The sequence below is a fragment of the Nilaparvata lugens genome, chromosome 12 (genome assembly GCF_014356525.2).
Source record: "Nilaparvata lugens isolate BPH chromosome 12, ASM1435652v1, whole genome shotgun sequence".
Classification (NCBI taxonomy): Eukaryota; Metazoa; Arthropoda; class Insecta; order Hemiptera; family Delphacidae; genus Nilaparvata; species Nilaparvata lugens.
The window spans coordinates 19,105,280-19,126,750 of record NC_052515.1 but is presented as its reverse complement, the minus strand read 5'-3'; the positions used below and the strand labels follow the sequence as shown (position 1 = coordinate 19,126,750).

General features: G+C 35.4%; 1 protein-coding gene across 1 annotated transcript; it reads left to right on the top strand.

Annotated features, from left to right (window-relative positions):
• Window positions 1–4,793: 4,793 nt before the first annotated feature.
• LOC120353854 (neuroligin-3-like) lies at window positions 4,794–19,634 on the top strand. Its single transcript, XM_039439077.1, has 2 exons — window positions 4,794–4,903; window positions 19,131–19,634. The coding sequence occupies exons 1-2, from the start codon at window positions 4,867–4,869 to the stop codon at window positions 19,427–19,429; spliced, it is 336 nt and encodes a 111-aa protein (XP_039295011.1). The 5' UTR covers window positions 4,794–4,866; the 3' UTR covers window positions 19,430–19,634.
• Window positions 19,635–21,471: the final 1,837 nt, after the last annotated feature.

Genomic DNA, 21,471 nt, shown 5'->3' with positions numbered 1-21,471 from the left:
GAATTGACTACAAAATTGTTTAACGACGTAACATGGCTGGAACGTAACTATCATAAAATAAAATGGAGCGATGGAGATTTGAATGGAATGAGACAATTATCCGTGAATACCTCGCAGGTTATGAAAAAATTTTTACAAAAGGAACTGAAAAAGCAAAGTTTTTGAGAAGATTGCATTCTAACGTACAATGCATACCGGAGGACTTTCTCAAGCCCGATTTCAGCTTTTTCACCACTTCGTGGTGTTATGATGCATGTAAGATACATAAGTATAGACCCGATGGAAGGTGTGCTTTGTACAGTGCACAACATTATAATTCTTTGCTGTTTAAAAATATGTATCAAACAAATAATTTCTTGTGCGAGAATACTTGTATGAAAAGTATGAAATTGGCGCCTATGTATACAAATGCTCAGAAAAGAAACTTTGCACGATATGGATTCTTCTACAACGGAAAGGAATTACAGTGTGTTTATTGCTTGCATGCACTGAGATTGCATAAAGCTCGCACGTGTTGTCTGTCTACAATTATTAATGAAGAAAGACCGTTTAATTATTCTATAATAGTGCCAGCCTACACATAGTTTTCTCCATTCGCTCGACAACGATGGATCCGGCAAAGTGGTTAGCTGCTGACCATCAGTTGGAAGTGAGGTTAAAAAACTGCATAGACTGGTATGACGAATGCGAAATTGCAATTCAGAAATCATCTAGTGAAAATTATAGTTTGGCGAAACAATTAAAGGCTATTTTTCTAAGCACAGTTAATTTGAACGATATAAGAGACTATTTGTGTTATTACCGTCCATACAATTTGTCTGTAGATAAATTGATTAAAATTGAAGATGAAGTTATGATGTATTGTTGTAGTGAAATGTTGTAAACAAATATATAGATATTTCCTCGAACATTTTGGTTTAGTATCAGTGTAGACTTGATTGAGTGAGGATGCGAGATACGCCCCCCTCAGACACAACTGTTACAGCTAAGTGCACATTCCTACCTTATCAAGAGATACGCCCCCTCAGACACAACTGTTACAGCTAAGTGCGCATTCCTACCTTATCAATTATAGTTCATAGCAATCAAGGTCATGCAGTGTTTTAGCTTTGCAAAATTCAAAAAATTAACTCGCCTCTTGATGTCAATTTCATTCAATGAATTTGATTCTATTGCAAAAAATATTAAATTTTCAACAGGATTCCAAGGCGATGATGTTGATCTAGCGTTAACAAAAACAGAAAATGTACATTTTCCAATTTTATCTGAGATTTTCGAATTATTGGACATACTAGATACAGGTCATCTACATTATTGTAGTGCAAATGATTTCTCAACTATTGTTACAAATTCCGATGAACTTTGGAAATGCTTGTATGACATTGCAGATAAAAAATGTAAAAGATCAACTTAGATCATTGACCTCTCTCTGTTAAGACATCAATAGAGCTGATACCCCAAGTGATATAGGTCTGAGGATATCTATAGCCATTTTTGGAATGCTTGTTCATACTAAATTTACTATAGATATTCTCGGAGAAACACTTAAAAAATAACGCCTGCGGTTTGTACAGCACATAGAAAATTTCAATATAAATTTGTGAAATTTTTCTTAACTGTCGGGTGGAAAGCAAACCAATTGTATTAATTTGCAATCACTTTATAATTTTACAGTATAAAGATGTAACAGATTCACTCAGTATAAAGATGTAACAGATTCACTTTAATTTGACAGTAGAGAATTTTTCCCTCAAAGGGACATTATTTTTTCCCTCATCTAGCATTCACTTTAATTTGACAGTATAGCATTAGATGTAGAAATATGGATTCACTTTAATCTGTCAGTATAAAGATGTAGAAATATGGATTCACTTTAATTTGACAGTAGAGAATTTTTCCCTCAAAGGGAAATTATACAGATTCACTCAGTATAAAGATGTAGAAATATGGATTCACTTTAATTTGACAGTATAGCATTAGATGTAGAAATATGGATTCACTTTAATTTGACAGTATAGCATTAGATGTAGAAATATGGATTCACTTTAATTTGACAGTAGAGAATTTTTTCCCTCATTTAGCATTCACTTTAATCTGTCAGTATAGCATTAGATGGATTCACTTTAATCTGTCACTATAGAGAGAGGGAATTTTTCCTCCAAAAAGGGAAATTTTTTTTCCCTCACTGAGAGAGAGGGAAAGATCACTCTCTCTCTCTTCCTCCCCCTCATCCTCACTGGGAGAGGGGAGATAAGATAAGGAGAGGGAGAGGGAGAGGGAGAGGGAGAAGGAGAAGGAGAGGGAGAGGGAGAGGGAGAGGGAGAGGGAGAGGGAGAGGGAGAGGGAGAGGGAGAGGGAGAAGGAGAGGGAGAGGGAGAAGGAGAGGGAGAGGGGGAGGAGAGGGGGAGTTTGCGCAAAAATTTTTCCTTATTTCTCGGTAATTGCGCAAAAAAGCCCGTCTGAAATCTTGAATCTCACCTACTGATTACAAATCTATCGCTGAAAAGTATGTAGCTTTTCCGATTTTTCCGAATAAATCTTCTATGTTAGGGAGTGGGAACCTATCACTTACAGTGATGTCATTACGCTTACGATAGTCAATTACTACGCGGATTTTACACTTACTGGACGCATCTTTTTTCTTTGGGACAACCCAAATTTGGGAATTGTACGGGGAATTACTATGTTGAATGACCTTGTTCTTCAAGAGTTTTTCAATTTCAATTTTAACATCTTCTCTATAGCATTCGGGGTAGCGATAGTTCTTGGTGTAGATATAGTCTTGGTTTTAATTCTATGTTGGAGAAGATTAGTGCTTGTTAGAGAGTCATGTTCACACTTAATTATTTCAGGGAACCCTGATAACAATTCCATAATAAATTCTCTTTCTTCTTCGTTCATGTGAGATGTACGAATTAGAGAGGGTATTTCATTGCATATTTCATCTAATGTATTTTCACTAAAAGAGTGGAACAATTCCTGCATATCGAGGCTAGAGACAGAGATATCTTTTATATCAGGTATTATTCCATGATTGAGTACATGATGCACTTCTTCAATGTCAAGGGGATCAAGATAAACAGTCTTGTCCTGTTGTACATTGTTCATCAATTTGCAAGAGGGAATCTTTGATTGTGAAATCATTATTTTCGATTTTTCGAACGAATCCATATTTGAGGTTACCTTTTACGGGAAGTTTGTATTTATGCAATCCTCGTTTCAGGTCAACTTTAGTTTTTTCACGTTTTAGGGGAATAAAGATACCATTTTCGAATTAAAGTTGCATTTTTGACAAATTAATGGAGGCTTTAAGTTGTTCCAATGTTTCGAAACCCAATAATGCATCATAACCATTGGAAAAAGGAAATACTTGCAAAGGAACTATGAGTCGAGTGCCAAATGTTTCGAAAGTGTCAAATTTTATAAAATTGTGACCCATTTTTGCTCCTGTGGCGGTCTTAACTATAAAATCTTTCTTAATTAGTTGGTCATCTTTGATAAGAATGCTCGGGTGAATATAGTTTTATTCGGAGCCTGTATCTATTAGCCATTTGCGGTTTTTGTGGTCAATAAAATAGGGTAGACTCGAAAGGTTTGTACAATTATTTAAGTTAAATTCATTGAGTCCTTGCCTGTTTCTAAAAAATGATCAGTAAGTGAGGTCATTTTTTCAGTCAAAAGGTTCATATGTTTGGCTAATGTGGAGAACTGATCTTCAACTGAAGAGTTTTCATCAGACTCTTCTACAATTTGATGATTTTGATATGCTCTGTTTGAAACAGTGCGCATTGACACGGTGTTAGAATCAGAATGATTCCGATTTGCAAAAGCACTACCATTGTGATTGTTACTGAATTGTCTGCCATTTTGGAATTTAGGAGGATTTTCAAAATTTGGGGTGTTGTGTCTGGTGAAGCCAGGATGAACGTTTCGTTGCTGATTATTGTGGTGATTGTTTCTGTTGGGATTATTACGACCGTCGTTAAAGTGATTGGAGCAATTATTACGATTGTCTTCAAAGTTACGATAGTTATTGTTACGGGAGTTACGAAATGAGGGTTTGGAATCAAATGACTCGTCGAAATCATGCAATAAGCTGTTTTGAGCATCTCCAATTGTTAGAATTTTGTGTACCCTAAGGAAAGCAGCAAAGTCTGCTGGTACATTTCGAATGAGAGTGGCCATCAATGTGCGATCAAGTTGACTAGTCAAGTAAGTGATTGTGTCATCAGAGAGTTTCTCCATGCTATAGCGATCGATTATAACACTCTTTTTGTACTTAAGCCTATTAAGAAAATCATTGGTTGACTCGTTACTGAATGGTTTGAGCATCATGGCTTGTGTTACTAAGTCAGCTATAGGTCTTTTTTCGCAAAGATTATTTTTAATTGCAGTCAATAAGTCAGGAATAGTTCTACAACCTCGGGCAGCCGTACGGGCTTTCCCTGAGAGATGACTGTAAGTGTGGTGGAATAAAAGCCAGTGGTTAGTCTCTCGTGCTTCCACATTTTGGCTACAGAATTCATCATATATTTCTTGACAAATTAGGGGAGTTCTAGAAGGTCGCCATTAAATGATGGTACTAAATAAGTAATGCTGGCTGATAGGATTTTTGAAGCCATTGTACCTTTTTCAAGTTGGTGAGATCCGTGAAGTTCTTGAAGTTGAGGTTGAAGGTGATGGACGTGGAGCACTGATATTGTGGGTCGCTGGAACTAGTTGGTTCGGCACATCAGATGTCGACTGTTCTGGTTCGAGGCCACTTGAGATTTTTTCGAGAGGTTCTTCCAGGAATCTCCTTGCTGGAACTCGTGTTGGAATTGGTGAAAATCTATTTAGGTGTTGGCCCGCAATGGTGGATAGCAGATGATTGAGATGATAACGTCTGCGGGTTACAATCTGTGTGAGTATTGGAGTCTTGCAGTTCTGGTTGTTGCTTTTCGTGGCTGGCTACTGAGTCTTTGGTGTCCTGCTACGGTGTCCTGCTGTAGGGTTTCGTAGTTCTCTTATGAAAAACTCGGCGGAGTGCTGAGGAAAAAAAAAATTCGGCCTGTGAGAGTTCACAGAACACGAACAATTTCACAAGGAAGATCTACAGAAGTTCGGGCGCCAGTTAAGGGTGCAGGAACACACTGTGCGTTTCTAAAAAGACTTTATTCAGGCCGAGCCTGTACACTACAACTACATAATACAGAATATTGCTTAAGACTACTTTACATTGATTCTAATACCGTATTTATATGAAACAGTTACATTGATAACATTAGGGGAAGCTAGATTAGAAATTACACAATAAACAATAACAACTGATTAGACCAATTTAGTAATGGATTGTAAATAAGATATCAGTAATGGATTGGACTAAGTACATAGAAAGATAATATTAGGGAAAGCTAGATTAGACATTACACAATAAACAATAACAACTGATTAGACCAATTTAGTAATGGATTGCAAATAAGATATCAGTAATGGATTGGACTAAGTACATAGAAAGATAATATTAGGGAAAGCTATAATCTAACTATCGTGGCTGGTGGCTTGCATTACGGTAAAACAATATCAGTTATCTCTTAGTATTCCTTTTCCCAATGAATTCCTTTCTGCGTGATAAAAATGACTGAGAAGGAAAATTCAAACACTGAATCATTCAGTACTGAGTCACCCATAATACGATGGAAACTTATATTAAAGAAATGTGATTTTTAGACAAGATATCGTTTTACGTCAATTCATTAAAAGTCTCATCCAGTGAAGGTACACGGCATCTTTTCCTCTCATCAATCCTATCCAACTGTCCACCTTTTCCCTCAAATATATAAGTTGGTAAGCAATTCGATTCACAACATGTTGGATGTGGGATTTGGTGAGTACCTTTTATTGGCATAGATTGCTGTTCGACATTGAGGGGGACGTACTGGGGGGTCTGAGGGGTGACCCCGGGAAAGATTTTTTTGAAAAATAGCTTATTAGAATGGTGGTTTTTAAAGCATATTTTACTTCAAATCTGTTTTGAATCATCTTATTCGGCAGTGGTAAATTAGTGAGTTGGCTAAATAAATAAAATTCTGAGTTAGCCTAATAGTTTTAGGTTTTACTAGATAAACATTATTCACATAAAAACCAGCATAATAAAATAGCATTAGTTGTATTGTTTGTTTCGATTACCAGCCATAATTTGAGTCTTCAATAAATTTTTCCGGGGGACACAGCACAGCTTGGTGTAATGAAACACCGCTTGGATTATTCAAGGCGAGGTTGTCATTTTCACTATTATTATGATCATCTGGCTTGCAGTTTCTGAATTTTTCAATCGTTCTGTAATTTGAATTTGTTGATCCCAGCTATTGATAGCATATGGCGGCACATCATTCAGCCGTTATCCTTGACTTTGAAACTCCTGAGAGCCCAAAATACGTTCCTCCCAGTACGTTTGACAATTGGAAAAATAATTTCAATTATTTCTGAGAAACTTTCTCGCTTTCACCACCTACTTATCTTTCGAAACCAAAAAGTTTCTAGCATATCGAAAATTTCATGTTTTCTGCTCGAAATGTCTGGACATTGACGAACATAATTACTAATTGATAAATAACTATGGATCGGATAAAAATGATCCAGAGACCAATAGAAAGGAGACAGTCTTCCCGTTCATTTGATATAAAATTATTACTCATTACGACGCTACATGATTCTGAGAGAAGTGATATTCAAAAGAAAAACAAATCTTCGCGATGTTTTCAATTTTATCATAAAAGTTAAATTTCCTTCCAATCCTTCAACCCTGAAACTTTTTTAGATTACTAGGATATCGGGGATGATATTATACATCCAATTCTGACGTTGAATTGGAAATTTGAGAAAGTTGCAATTTTACACGATTTGACAACTCTGTAATTTCTTCGGATGGAGGGCCAAGTCTCAACTTGTTTTACACAAACTATACAATATAATCTTCAATAACTGGTATCTTAATTGACATGCGTCTGATGCGTGGGGAGGGGGGTAAGAATTTAACTTAATGATTAAAACAAATATTTATCCATTTTCTGATTCTATCTTTACACAGCAATAAAATCCCATCCAAACAAAGCTTTCTCCAAGTGAAACCATATGGCGTAATTGGCAGCTGAGAATTTTCAACTCTGATAAAGATAAACAATTCAATTTTTTACAAAATGATAAATAATAATTATTCTATATTTCATGTTTCCTGGACATAAGGAGATTGCATATTACGACACAAAAATAATTCAGGACAGTCCATTTTCTATCGGACCTACTTGTTTTGTTTCGAAAATATCAAAAGAATTGAACATGATATTTATTATAATGTTATTTTATCATGATGATAAATTATTAATTCATGCTATTGAGGATGTTATAATATTATAATGTAGCCCCATCAGAAGATTATTATTTATATACTCATGGGAGAGCAGATAGCAGACTTTGAAATTCATCAGGATCTGGTACGGGGTAATTTAAGGTATGGGAAGGTATGGTAAGGGAATCTAGAGTGGTATGGACTGCTAGCGCCTCAAGCGGATGGTTGCAGAAAAATTGCCATCACATTGGTCCAAAGACCTTAAAGATGCAATATCTCTTACCTTATTTCTTCAAGGTCTTTGCATTGGTCTTATGGGCTCGAGTAGAAAAATATATCACACTACTATACATATACATATACAATATACATATAGTAATAGTAATATACATAGTATAGTAATAGTGTGTGTACATGAGTTTGGTTGCAGGAAGATTGCAACCTCCAATGCACTCCAATGCAACCTCCTATATTCACTATTCAGTTCCACCACAGCGTCTGATTTCGCGTGAACTGTGTTCACGTTCTACAGTTTGCTGCTCTTATTTATAGGACTAGTAGGTAACCCGTGCTTCGCAAGGGTGTATTTTTAAACTTTGCAAACTGAAAACTTGACGTAATAAAAGATTCGAAATTTGGAAATAGGCCTATAACCATCCTCGGTTAATAAAGACTCTTTATGCAAAATTTCAAATCAATCAGTCCAGTATGATGATGTGTCAAACATAGTTTCCTACATAATTTCACGTACGTCTTTGAGTCAGCTCTTTCCATTATTATAGTAAAGATGATGGATATATGGATGATTAATCAGTATCTTTGAATGAGGATAACTTTTGAACGGTTTGAGAAATCGGTGTGGTTTTCATCATTCATTTTCTCTTGAAATTCTGTATCATATGACCAACGTAAGTTTTCTGTCTTCTAACTTTGTCATATGACTACCTTCCAATTTTAAAAAATGAAGTTGAATTCAAAATGGCGGAACAAAATTTTGATGCGACAGAAAATCAGTTATTTTTATTTGAATTGGATCCCCAATCATACTTATCATCTAATGTCCCTTTTAAAAGAAATGTTCAGCTGCTTCTATACAACAACTGGAAGCATGAAAAATTGAAAACTTGACGTAATGAAATCTTGAAAAACTGAAAATAGGCATATAACCATCCTCGGTTAATTAAGAATCTATATGCAAAATTTCAAATTAATCAGTTGAGTAGTTCAGACGTGATGATGCGTCAAACATAATTCCCTATTCCTTACGTGTATAAGCCAGTTCTTTCCTTTATTATTGTATAGATAGCTGAAGAAGACATAATACTTGAAAACCTCACAGAATCATATCGATTTTCCTCAATACTTCAATAAATTTTAGTATCTATTAGATCCTCCTCAATTTGAATCAGGCAGCCTTTTGTTTTCCCAATTCCAAACAAAATACCCAAAATATTCATTTCACTGCGAATATGTGTCAATGTGATAGTACATTAGCCTATAACTGAAGAATATAAATTATTAATTATTCCATTGTGATCTATTCATGTTTTTCATATAAAATTGAATGATAGGCCAACAACATGATGAGACTATGTCCATTTCATTTGTACTGGTGGCAAACTTTTACATTAAAAATAATTAATTGTTAAAATCCCAGTTCAATTGTAATGAAAACAATTCCTTCAAAAAATAATTGATAATAATACGTTTCGAGGGAAAAAATTAAGAACAAAAAAATTGGGAAGAATTGGGATTCGAAACAAGGAACCATCGCTCCGAAAGCGAGTGTTTTACCGTTACACTACACGCCTCTGTTCGAAAATAATTGTCTTGTAACAGCATTATAGAACCTCGTCATAAAAAAACCCACTTCTGGGCCACAACAATGACAATGTAGCCTATGACGTAAATGGAACTTCATGCAAATTATCATGAATAAAGTTTGAGCTTTTATTGTGAAAAATCTAGAAGGAAAATTGAAATTTGGGCTACCAGGTGCACGAGATTGATATTTTTGAATCTATGAGCAAAATTTGGAGATCTAAATCATTCCCCTTTTTCTGTATGCAATCCACAAGTTGACATGTTTTGATGCGAACAAATGAACAAACGTACACACGAACAAACACAAATTCGAATTCAAATTCAAATATTCTTTATTCCATACAAAATACAGATTACATTGTAATACAGAGCATGTTCCACTGGAATACCCTTACAAGACTACTCGTCTGAGTGTAGTGGGTGGGTTCCAGTTGCAGTGGGTAGCCAATAGTCTATTCATAATATTATATAGTTACTAGAATGTCCGACTTTGTTAACAAGAGGAAGGTAAGTATAAGATAGTTTGTATATAATTATGAAATTAAATATTACCTATTACATTGTTCATTGACGAAATTTCATAAACAGAAAAATATTGATAAGAGTAACATATATATTATACAGATTCGAGAATTGAACTATGAATAAATTCTTGAGATTGCATGAGTTGAATATATTTTGTATATACTAATTGTAAATAGTTATTTGTATATCCAGAGTGAAAAGTACAACTTTTTCTCCCTGTGGGAAAAAGTTTGAAGCCCGAGGCGAAGCCGAGGGCAACAATTTTCCCGAGGGAGAAAACGTATTTTTCGCTCGTGATGTACACAACATTTTTCCTCCATCTACATTTTTTCATAGAAACTGCAAATAATATCATTCTAATAACTTACGTATTGGTGTCAATGTTTCCTAACAACATAACCTAAAATCTGAAACCTAAAAATCGGTCGTCTGATTGGCACTGCCGATTGTGCTATCTATCGGCAAAAGTTGTAACAATTAGCCTATATCAGATGGGCGTCTACCAAAAATGGCTGACTCCAGATCACGCAGTTCGGATTTGAATTGCAGATCAAAAATATTTGTTGGCTGGTATTTAGAATAGAATAAAATATTTTTAAAATTGTATAAATTTTTATAATCTACTAATATTAAGAATATGATATCATACAAACATATATTTCATGAGTTGATCAAATTTCTGGTTGTGGTATTGAATTCAGTTGACTCAATGACAGACACCTCTATTATGCTTTCTCATCTGAGCTTAGACCTTCTAACCTATTACAATATAAGTTTCAAAATAGAGATGCTTCCCATGTTATTTAAATGGAGTCACATTTCCTCCCTAGGGAGTTTTTCTGTTTTTTACTACCGAGCGTGAAAAAGTGAAACTTTAGTATTATGTTTCAGGGAGTAAAGTAAGTACTTTAGACAGTATGTGGAGGAAAAAATAAGTGTAGCTTCTCATATAAAAAATTACCGAGGAACAGGAACCAGCCGATTCCCCAGTGACCATTGAAAAGAATATTATAGTAATGAAGATATGTAAATCTATTAACGATTGAATAAAGTATGTGGTGAATATAAAGAGAAGAGAGGTAAGTTATGAAAATTTATAAGCTCTCAAAAATGAAAAAATCTATGTATGTATGAGAAAAGCTATCAAATTAGTAGAGATGATCTTAGTGCCAATAAACAGACTGAAGCAGGCTTTCTGACGACTCCCAGCCCAGGCGGTATAGCCAGCCACCCCTCCACCTTATGCTTGAATGCAGCCACACTGCATTCATCCATATCAGTTTTTATCCCAGCGGGCTAATTACGATACCCATTTGACCAAATAAAAAGGTGTCCTCAGCTCCACTCCATGAACCACCTGCGGCATCGCAAAACCGAAGTTAGCTCTATATCGTGTAGGATAGGTATGTAAAATTTTAAGTTTATTAGTTTTTAGGTAGATCGATAAAGATTTAATGTACAATTGCCTTACATTTGAAACAGGAAATTCTGTAAAAAGTTGTGTTGTTGGATATCGACATTCCTTATTTAAAACAGTTTTGATAATTTGTCTCTGCGACACCGCAAGCGGTTCAAGGAGGGTAGCAGGAAGGCCTCCCCAAACCAGCATGCCATACTGTATAATAGACTGGACGTATGCGAAATATACTGTCTTACACTGCTTCTTAGTCAAAACTTGACTCAACTGGGAAAAAGCATACAGTAGCCTTCTAAGTCGTTGCTTCATCAACTGGATGTGCGGACTCCAACTTAAGGTGTTATCAATTGTTATCCCAAGGTACTTATATTGATTAACTCTTTCTAAGTTTTCACAGTTGCAGGAAATTGAAGTAGAGTCCCCACATGAGTGGAGTTTCAGGTCTTTGTGTCCTGGATCTTGCTGATTACGGGTTACTATAGGTATGTACTTGGTCTTGCTGATATTGACAGTCAAAGAGTTGTGGTCAAACAAGGCCTTAATTCTAGACAAGTCAGCTGTAGCGTTCCTGTATGCGTCGTCCCATAATTAACCAGTTGAGACCACAGCCGTATCATCAGCAAATAAAAAAAAGTTTACTTTTGATGCTCAGCAGTGGTAGATTATTAACATATATCAGGAAGAGAATAGGCCCAAGAGTACTCCCCTGCACAGTCCCGTAATCAACCTGCTCCAGGCCACTCAAACTATTATTGATCTGAACATATTGGACTCTGTCTTTTAGGTAGCTCCTAAACCACTGTAAAGCTGGTTGTTTGATACCCATCATCTCCAGTTTTGTCAAGAGCTTCTCCCTGTCGACTGAATCAAATGCTTCTGCTAGGTCAAGATAGGTAATAATTACTTTGTTCCTTGTTTTTATATTATCTGCAATATATTTAGATAAATCAAATAATGCACCAAAAGAATTTTTGGATTTCTGAAAACCGTATTGTGAGGTGGATAGAAGATTATGTCTGTTCAAGTACTGCATTAATTGTATCTTTACACATCTTTCACGGATTTTTGGAATTATAGACAATAGTGAAATGGGACGATAATTGGTGTAATTATTTCTTGTGCCTGATTTATAAATTGAAATTACTTTTGAAATTTTCAGAATGACTGGAAATTCACTTGCCTCGAGGCTCAAGTTTACTAAATTAATGTTGAATAGGGTGTAGGAGGATGTGAACGTTTTCTTTGATTACCCTAGCAGGTATACTATCGTGGCCTGGGGCACTATTACCTCTCATGCTATCAATTACGTTCTTAAGCTAATCTTGTGTAACAGGCTGGAATTCAAATAGGGACTTGACAGCATGATCGGAATCATTTATTTCTGGCTCACCCATAGGAATTAGTGAGTCGGCCAAGCTCTTCCCCACTGAGGCGAAAATCTTATTGAAATTGATGCTAACATTGGTAGCATTCTGTTGAGTCCGCCCATTCTGCGCAAAAACATCGACCGGAAATGCTAACTTTTTATTAGGTCTACCAGAAACTTCATTTACAGTTGACCAGAATTCCTTGGGATTGTTTGAGACGTTGTCTAATTTGTTTTTATGATAATAGAATTTAGCTTGTTTGATCAGGGAGTGTAATCTATTTCGGTATTGTAAAAATTCATTCTCCAGGTTAGCATTGAAAGGTTGTTTGTTCATTCTCTTTTTTAATTTGTCCCTATGCCTGATTGATTGGATCAAGCCTATGCCAATCCAAGGCTTCAACTAATTATTTCTTGCATTTAAATGAATTCTTCTAGTATTTAATTTTATTGTATTCTGAAGAGTTTGTATGAAAAGGAGTGTTGCAACTACACTCACATCACATTCATCACAGATGGAGTCCCAATTCTGTAATGAGAGAGCATTTTGAATTCCTGTCCTATCTACCTTTGAGAAATACTCAACTTTATTTGTGGTTTTTACATCCTTATCTGATAGAATAATCAAACATATGGCATAATGGTCGGACACAGCAGTTTGGAGAATAGCAGCTGAGGCATTAAATGATAGTGGCAATTCAACAAAAGAATGGTCTATGCAAGTATTGCTGGCCGGCCTTGTCACCTTGTCCATACATGCTCTTAGTCCTGCTTCATTCAATGAATTTCCCCTCTATGGAACCTGGGACAACGTTCATGATATTGCAGTTTAGAATCCAGCAAGATTTGCATTACCCCTTTCCTTGATTCTTTGAGATAATTATCTAGAGCATTCAAGAAAAGAGGTAAGCTGGAGTTGGGACTACCGTAGGGTCCCAATTGACAGAATCCCTAATGACCGAAACGCTATATTTTCCCAAACGGCCGAAAACTACTTTTTTCCCAATTGGCAGAACGCTTTCTGTCATTTGCGATAAACTAGAGAAACTTTCTGTCGTTTGGGAAACCTATCACTTTCGGTCGTTTGGGACTCTCAACACTTTCTGTCGTTTGGGACTCTCACCACTTTCGGCTCAATGCAACAAACAACGTTTTCTGTCGATTGAGAAAATTTGTAAAGTTTTCTATCATTTGGGATTCGGCTGGATGAGAACGTTCCAGTTTCAATATTTCATTCATTCGATCAAATGAGAAAAAATTGAATACTTCTAAATCTGCAACTTGATGTACAAGCTTGTAGTGCATGTTGCATATCTCTAAATGAATAGGCGACCTTTTTTTGAGACCTCAACTCCTCCGTGGTTCAGTATAACTAATAAGATTAGAAGAGAACGATATTTGAGTTAGATGCAGGAAAGTTAGTGAAGAGGTATGAAAAATATGTATACGGTATACAAAGAAAGAAGAAACAATTGAAAGCATAAAGCATTAGTAAAGCTCAAAAATAATAATTTAATCATCAATTAATCAATTCATCAATTTGATCATCAATTAATCATCAAACGTGGTAATAGATTTTTATGAAATTTGACAGGTGTGTTCTTTTTTAAATTGCGCGTCGATGCGTTCTGAGTAGATTTTTGCCCACACCTTCTTCTACCAGAATTCCCAGTGTCGCTCTGGGCCGGCTAGACTCAGTCAGCGACTGGGGTGGGCCGCAGCAGGGGACAGGAGTCTTGGTGGGGTGTCCGCCAACCACCCTCGTTCTAGTCGGGGGTTGAAACAGAGCCTTGAGTACTTTAGAGAAATGTTTCCCTCTTTTAGGTAAGAGGGGCCGTGCTTTCGCACTGCCAAACAGGGTTGAGCGTGTAGTGAGAGGAGTAGGATCGCTGCGATGTCCGCAGTGAAGGAGGTCTCTGTGACGGGAATAACGTTCCCGATTGCCACAATGTGTCCTCTTGTGTATCTTGGATCTATTAACTGGAGTCGGTCACCGGGTCACTAGGGTCTGGTTATAGCGAAGAGGGCATCTGAAATATTTTTTGATTTTCTAAAACCATATTGAGAATTAGTTAGTAATCTATTACTTTCAAGGTATGTTGTTAATTGGTCTTTTATTACTTTTTCAAGAACTTTGGAAAATACGCTAAGTAGGCTGATTGGACGGAAGTTTAAACTCTCAGTTATGTCTCCTGATTTGAACAATGGAATCACCTTTGCAATTTTGAGGGCGTCAGGAAACTTGCCCAAAGCGATGCTCAAGTTGATGATATGCAGAAGTGGTTCAGATAGGCTTTGAAAGTGGGATTTCAGGATATCAGCAGAAATACAATCATACCCAGGAGCCGAACCGCCGCGCAGGGAATTCACATAACTAAGCAACTCAGCCTTGTCGATAGTGTGTAGGATCAATCTAGAGTCTACTGCGTAATCTGAGTCATTTACTACCGGTGGGCCTATAGGGTTTATTTTATCAGCTAAGTTACTTCCCACACTTGAAGTAACTTGAAGTAACTTGAAGTAGCATAGTATTTTCTCCCGACTTTTCTCTGCTTTCAACTCGGTAATATTTTGATGATAGAAGCATAGCTGTTTAGATCAAATTATTGGCATTGTCAAAACAACAACCCAAACAGCCATTAGTCGTTTATACACTGATATCTCGCCGAAACGACAGGACAGGACAGAATTTACTCTGATGGACAGTATCAGAGAAGACTGTGGTTAATATCTGCACACTCCGTGCATTCAATTGGAGACGCATCAATCGGCGCCATAAAATCGCTCATTACTTATCTCTTATAAATAGATAAGAAGCAAGCCGAGCCGCCTGGTGCACTTACAATCTATATGAGAGACAAGGCATGCTATTTTGTTAAAGAAAACTTAAGATATAACATTGAACACAATCGTAATAACCATACGAACACACCTGTATCAGCACAGAATCAATAATATAATTATAAGCATAGAGACTCAATAAGTATTTATACATTATTTTTATTAGGCCTAGTAGTAGTAAAGTAATAGCCCATTTATAGCTAGTCAGTCACTCATCATTAACCTACTCTTCGACTCATAAAAAATATACAGACTATAGTGAGGTCCACATTATAATGACAGTGGATAAAGATAGAAGAATAGCGATGCCAATTCTCTGCATTAATTAATCATATTTCTACACTGTCAAAAACATAATTGGCATCATTGTGGACCTAGAAAAGGATAGTACCACCAACTTTGTCGAATTATAGACAAGGATAGCAAAACCAAAGTTGATCAAATACTGTCATTATAACGTGGACCTTACTATAGCCTAGTTGAATGTTAAAAAGGAGCGTAATGGATATTAATAAAATGAATGAAATGAATAAATATTATTTTAAAGACCATAAGTGATAATCATATATTGGAATAAAATGCGTTTTTTTAATGAATAATTGAAAAAATGTTTTCTTCTTTCAATAAATAATTGCATCTAAAAAACTTAGGTTGGCGGGAGTAAGAAAGTATTATTGAATTGAGAGAATAATGAAAATCAATCTATAATAAATAGACTAAGTCTAATAATTGTCATTCGACTAACGCTTATATTAGTCAACTATCATTAATATAATCATATTGCAAATATCGTTAATGTAAGAATAATATATCGTTAGTAGAAGAGTCATCAATTAGATCTGGGAATCAATGCAGATTTACAATCTTGCTGGTTTGATAGTTTAACCCCTTCAACTATAATAGATATAGACCAAATGAATTAATAGCGATACTCTTTAGAGCTAGACTATTTTTACTACTGTAGCCTACCTAATCAACTAATCACTTTTCCTTTCAATTTTATTGTGGAAAAACTTTGGAAACTATTGAAAATTCCAATTATATACGGTACGGAAGAAAACTTGATTGAAAGGGTTTATTCAGTGTAGTTAATAAATTACCAACGAAATAACGTGCCAATGAGATTATTGCATGTATTACGCTACTTTGGTCTATCGAATTGATGATAATGATATAATCCTGTGATGTGTCCTAGAAGGTAAGTTATGAGTAAATACGTTAATGAAGAGTAGGCTGTATGATGTATCTCTCATTCTCAAGAGTAGTGGAAGAATTGGTTTGAGGTGGAAGTTTTGTAATGTAATTTCATCATGGCTTATTAATGATAAAAGACGATTGACCTCATCAATATAATGGCATTTAATATGAGCCGATTCACTAGGCTTGTATACCGTTCTATCCTTCTTTATATAGCTAGTGTTATGAATGGTGATAAGACTACCGAACAAAACACCATTCATTTGAGTTCTTTTCTACAGTCTAGGGAATCAGTTCATAACAGGAATTGCTTCATTCGCTTCAGAAGCACTATCTAGATTTTGTGGAATACTCGGAAAACCAATACATATTTTGATAATAAAAATATGATAAATCAAGTGAATGATAGAAAAATGAATTAAGTAGGTATACATGGAAATATTTCCTGTTGAGTCTCTATTATTAGTCAGGCTATGGAAATTGAAATATCCAATCTTTCTTGCATGTAGTTGCGCTTTCTTTCTGACAACATGAGAGTAAACTAATTTTAATTGAATATTATATACATTTATTTCTGACTCTATTTTTATTTAGGTTAGGTATCGAAATTGATATTTCCAATCTCTCTTGCGAGTTGTAAGGCATACTTTCTAACAACATGCAAATAAACTCATTGAAAAAAAATATATTCCTCTATTTCAAATTAAATAAATAAATTAAATAAATTAAATATATTTCCGGTCGGTTATTTAGGGCTTTGTTGGTCGGCTTCCTGTTGTGTGGTGGTATGTTTCTAGGAACCTCTGAAGCGGCAGCGTTAGCGTAGGTAGATGTTTCGATGGGTTTTTCTCTCAACTCTGCGATATGCTCCATATCCCGGACATGGAATGGACATTGGCCGACGGCTGTTTTGGCCATCACTTTGCAATCCGCGGTCCAAACTGAGAGAAGTTTTTTGTCTTTGACTAGTTGTCTGGCTGAATTGAATATAGATCTTGTCAAAGTAGTAAGATGCTCATTCAGATACACAGGAGAATTCGGAAAATTTACATTGTGTTCACTAGCAGTGAGATAGCCTTTGAGACGTCTCGCGGCCAACCAGTTTGATTTCACTATGCGAGATGTAAAATTAATCACTATCGGAGGTGGCCTGTTGTCTTTTCGATTGTGGAGTCTGTGCACTGCCAAAATGTCACTGCAATAATTGAAATTCACATCGATCGTTCTCGCGACTGCATCCAGCACAGTAAACATATCCTCCCTATATGTTACGGGTATACCTGTCACTAGGATATTGTTCTTCCTCGTATGTTGCTGTGAGTCTACCAAATCGTTTTTCACTTGCGCTAGCTCATCTTTTAATAGAGTGTTTTCTTGGCGAAATTTTTCAACAGCTGCACACGTATTATCGCACTTGTTTGGAACTTCCGTGAACTGTTCTTTTATGAGTGATATTTCTAGTTCTGTAGACTTAATGTCTTCCTGTAATTCTTTTAGTTCACCTTCATTTACGTCCCATCTTTTGTTGTTGGAGTCCCAATTTTGTTTGTTTTCAATTCTAAATTCGTTGATGGCGTTTAATATTGAATTGTTATTTTCTACGTCCTGTTTGTCTGAGATTGATGTTGTAGAAATGTCTTTTGAATACTTTTCGCTCTTCCACGTTCCGCTCTTCGTATTCACAATGATGCAGTTCTGATGAAATGATGTAGCACAATTAGGGCACTTTACTGGGTTGGAGACGGGATTTTTGCACTTGTGACACTCGCCTGTCATGTTTAAAATAAATAATAAGAAAGCACCACTTTCACGGGAAAACTTATTAAAAATTTAGCCAGAATTAAAATAAAATATTTCTATGTTTATGTTTAGCGTAATACCAGGCGGCCGGCTTTAATTTGTTACAGCACTATTCGACGGAACGATAACAACTGATCTGACTTCATCGGCTACCCGACAAGAACTGTCTCTCAAGAACAACCCTACTCTCTCTTATTATATAGATTATAATGAAATTGTGAAGCTAATATCAGTAATTGAGATAATAATAGAGCTCACTTATAAATTCAGTCACTTTATTTACTCCTAAAAAGTAATTCATTGGTTATCATCAAAATGAAGGGGGTTGTGCAACCATGCAGATGCAACCCTAACACGAGCCGCCACTGGCCACTATTAATCACCTATTTGTATTTGTCTAGACCTCAATGTAAAATCGCGGTCCTCCGTTTCCCTCGAAATTCAACAGTGAGTGTGAATGTGTGAGTGATTGGTTGCTAATTGATCTTTTCTCTTCCATTCCTATTTTTCCACTTCTCCATAAATTCCAAAATGATTGGATATACATTCCTGCTTGTATTGTACTCTTTGCAAGCAGTATCTTTCAATTTTAATTCACAAATTAGTCCTTGTTTAAATATTCGAATTTTTTGTCCAAAATTAAAGTTTAATAATTATTATGTACTTAATAATTGTTAGCATATTATTGTCATCTTGTTGAGTTTTATGATCCTTTTTGCTTATGATTTGTAATTAAGTATTGTAAATTGGATTAAATAAGATTTGAATTTGTATTTGATTGCCAACTCGGTATATCATTGAATATTGATTCAATACTGTTTTTATTCTGACAGACCTGTTCCATCGAGCTATAATGAGCAGTGGTTCAGCTCTGAACCCGTGGGCTCTGGCAAAAGCAGTTCCTATCAAGACACAACAGATAGCAGCCTCTCTCAACTGCACAACTCAACACTCCTACGAAATGGTACAGTGTCTCAGAACCAAGAAAGCTGATGATATTGTTGCGCAAGTTACCCAGTTCTTGATCAAATACTGGTACACCAAAATAGTAAGATATGCATTACACTGTCCGTACTATAGTATTCATGATAGTCCAGTCAACCGTTCCTTGACTGGTAGAGGAGAATATTAATTTGAATTAGTAACTAGAATTTAACTAGAATCATTAATAATATAGTCCGAATGTATTCAATTGTTGGACACACAAAGGTCATTAAATTATCTTTCAAGTGACATACCTTTAAGAGCGTATATCTCGGTAAGTATGTGAGATCTGAATAATGCCCGGTTCCTCAGTTGTTCCATAAACTATTTATCCATTCAATAACTTTATTGATACAAAAAACATTTGAAATGCGTTTCTAGAACACATCTTATTCTTGTTATTCTTCTTCTTCTTCTTGCCCTTGTTCTTGTTCTTCTTCTACTACTACTACTACTTCAACTACTACTACTACTACTACTACTACTACTACTACTACTACTACTACTACTACTACTACTACTACTACTACTACTACTACTACTACTACTACTAACTACTACTACTACTACTACTACTACTACTACTATCACTACTGCTACACATCAACAGATATCCATTGATATCAACACTTCTCCAGCTGTATTGATATCAATGCAGTTCAATAGGCATTATATAAGCCTAAATCGATACAAGCAGAGAGGAGTTTGTAATCTAGTAGTTAAGATCTTCCCTTATCTCTGATAGAAGTAAATCAGATTTAGTGAATAGATGATATCTATTGACAATTGACGTATATTGATTGAAATTAAGTAATTAAAATAATTAAGAGACATACATAACATAAAATGTTGTTTATTATTATCAAAATATTAGGTTTAAAAACTACGTTTCAGGGTGGGGGGAATGGTGACGCCCATTAGAGTATTTAGATTAAGTTCAGTTTAAATTAGTTTCAAGTCTAGTGGTAGTTGTAGTGGCGAGGCCGGCAGCTGCTGCGCCCTAGCGGATAAGTTAGTATTTAGATTATTCTATCGCATAATTGTCAGTTGAAGTTGTCAGCTCAGATTGGACAGTGAAAAAACAGAATCGTTGCTGTTTTTTCGATTGTTGCCGTTGAAATTCAATTTTACACGTTCGTCGTTGTGTTAAAATTATTAACGATATATTAACTGTCCCAAGTTGGGGAGAAGTACAGTTTTTCCTTGTTATTTGTGAATATATAAATTGAAATATTCAACTAGTGCGATCGGACTTTGAATTGTACGGCAGTGTAAAGTAATAGTCAATATAGTAAAGTTATCTTCCAAGCAATTTTCGGACTGATCAGGAATTAAATTGATGCCAGAATTAACATACATCGGATAGGGGTAGCAGATGTACAAGAGAGGCCAACACCTTTCCCCGACTCCGTCATAGACTAAGAAAATAATTATTGAACTGTATATGATATGAAAAAGCAATTTGTAATATAATAACTATAGATAATAATTATATTGTTATGCATCTACATGAATTGGCAGAGCTTTGGACATATCAATGTCCAATATTCTTTCCGAAGAATGGACATTGATATGTCCAAAGCTCCGCCAATTTATGTAGATGCATAACAATATAATTATTATCTATAGTTATTATATTACAAATTGCTTTTTCATATCATATACAGTTCAATAATTATTTTCTTAGTCTATATCATGTAAATTCATCTATAATTTTGCTGTATTGTAAGCTAATGTATATAAGTGTATAAGACAGTATATATTGTAATCTACATAAATAAAGTACTCAATCAATCAATCAATCAATCTTGTCCTGCCACAAACCTAATTCCAATTCCTGGAGTAAGTTGGTATTTAGTATTTGAAGAAAACTACTTGCTGGTGAGTAACCAAAAAAGTCACTTCTGGTATAAATTTAATGCTGAAAATATTACTTACTACATTCAATCTATTAATTATTGCTCTCTTTATTCTAGCATATTATCATTCAATATTTTGCTCTTTATATTTATCGACAGTCCTCTGCTCTCACTTGTAATTTGGGCTATCCATATGCATTACTATTACACTGTCCATACTATAGTATTCATGATAGTCCAGTCAACGAACGGTTGACTGGTAGAGGAGAATATTAATTTGGTCTAGAATTATTAATAATATAGTCCGAATGTATTCAATTGTTGGACACAC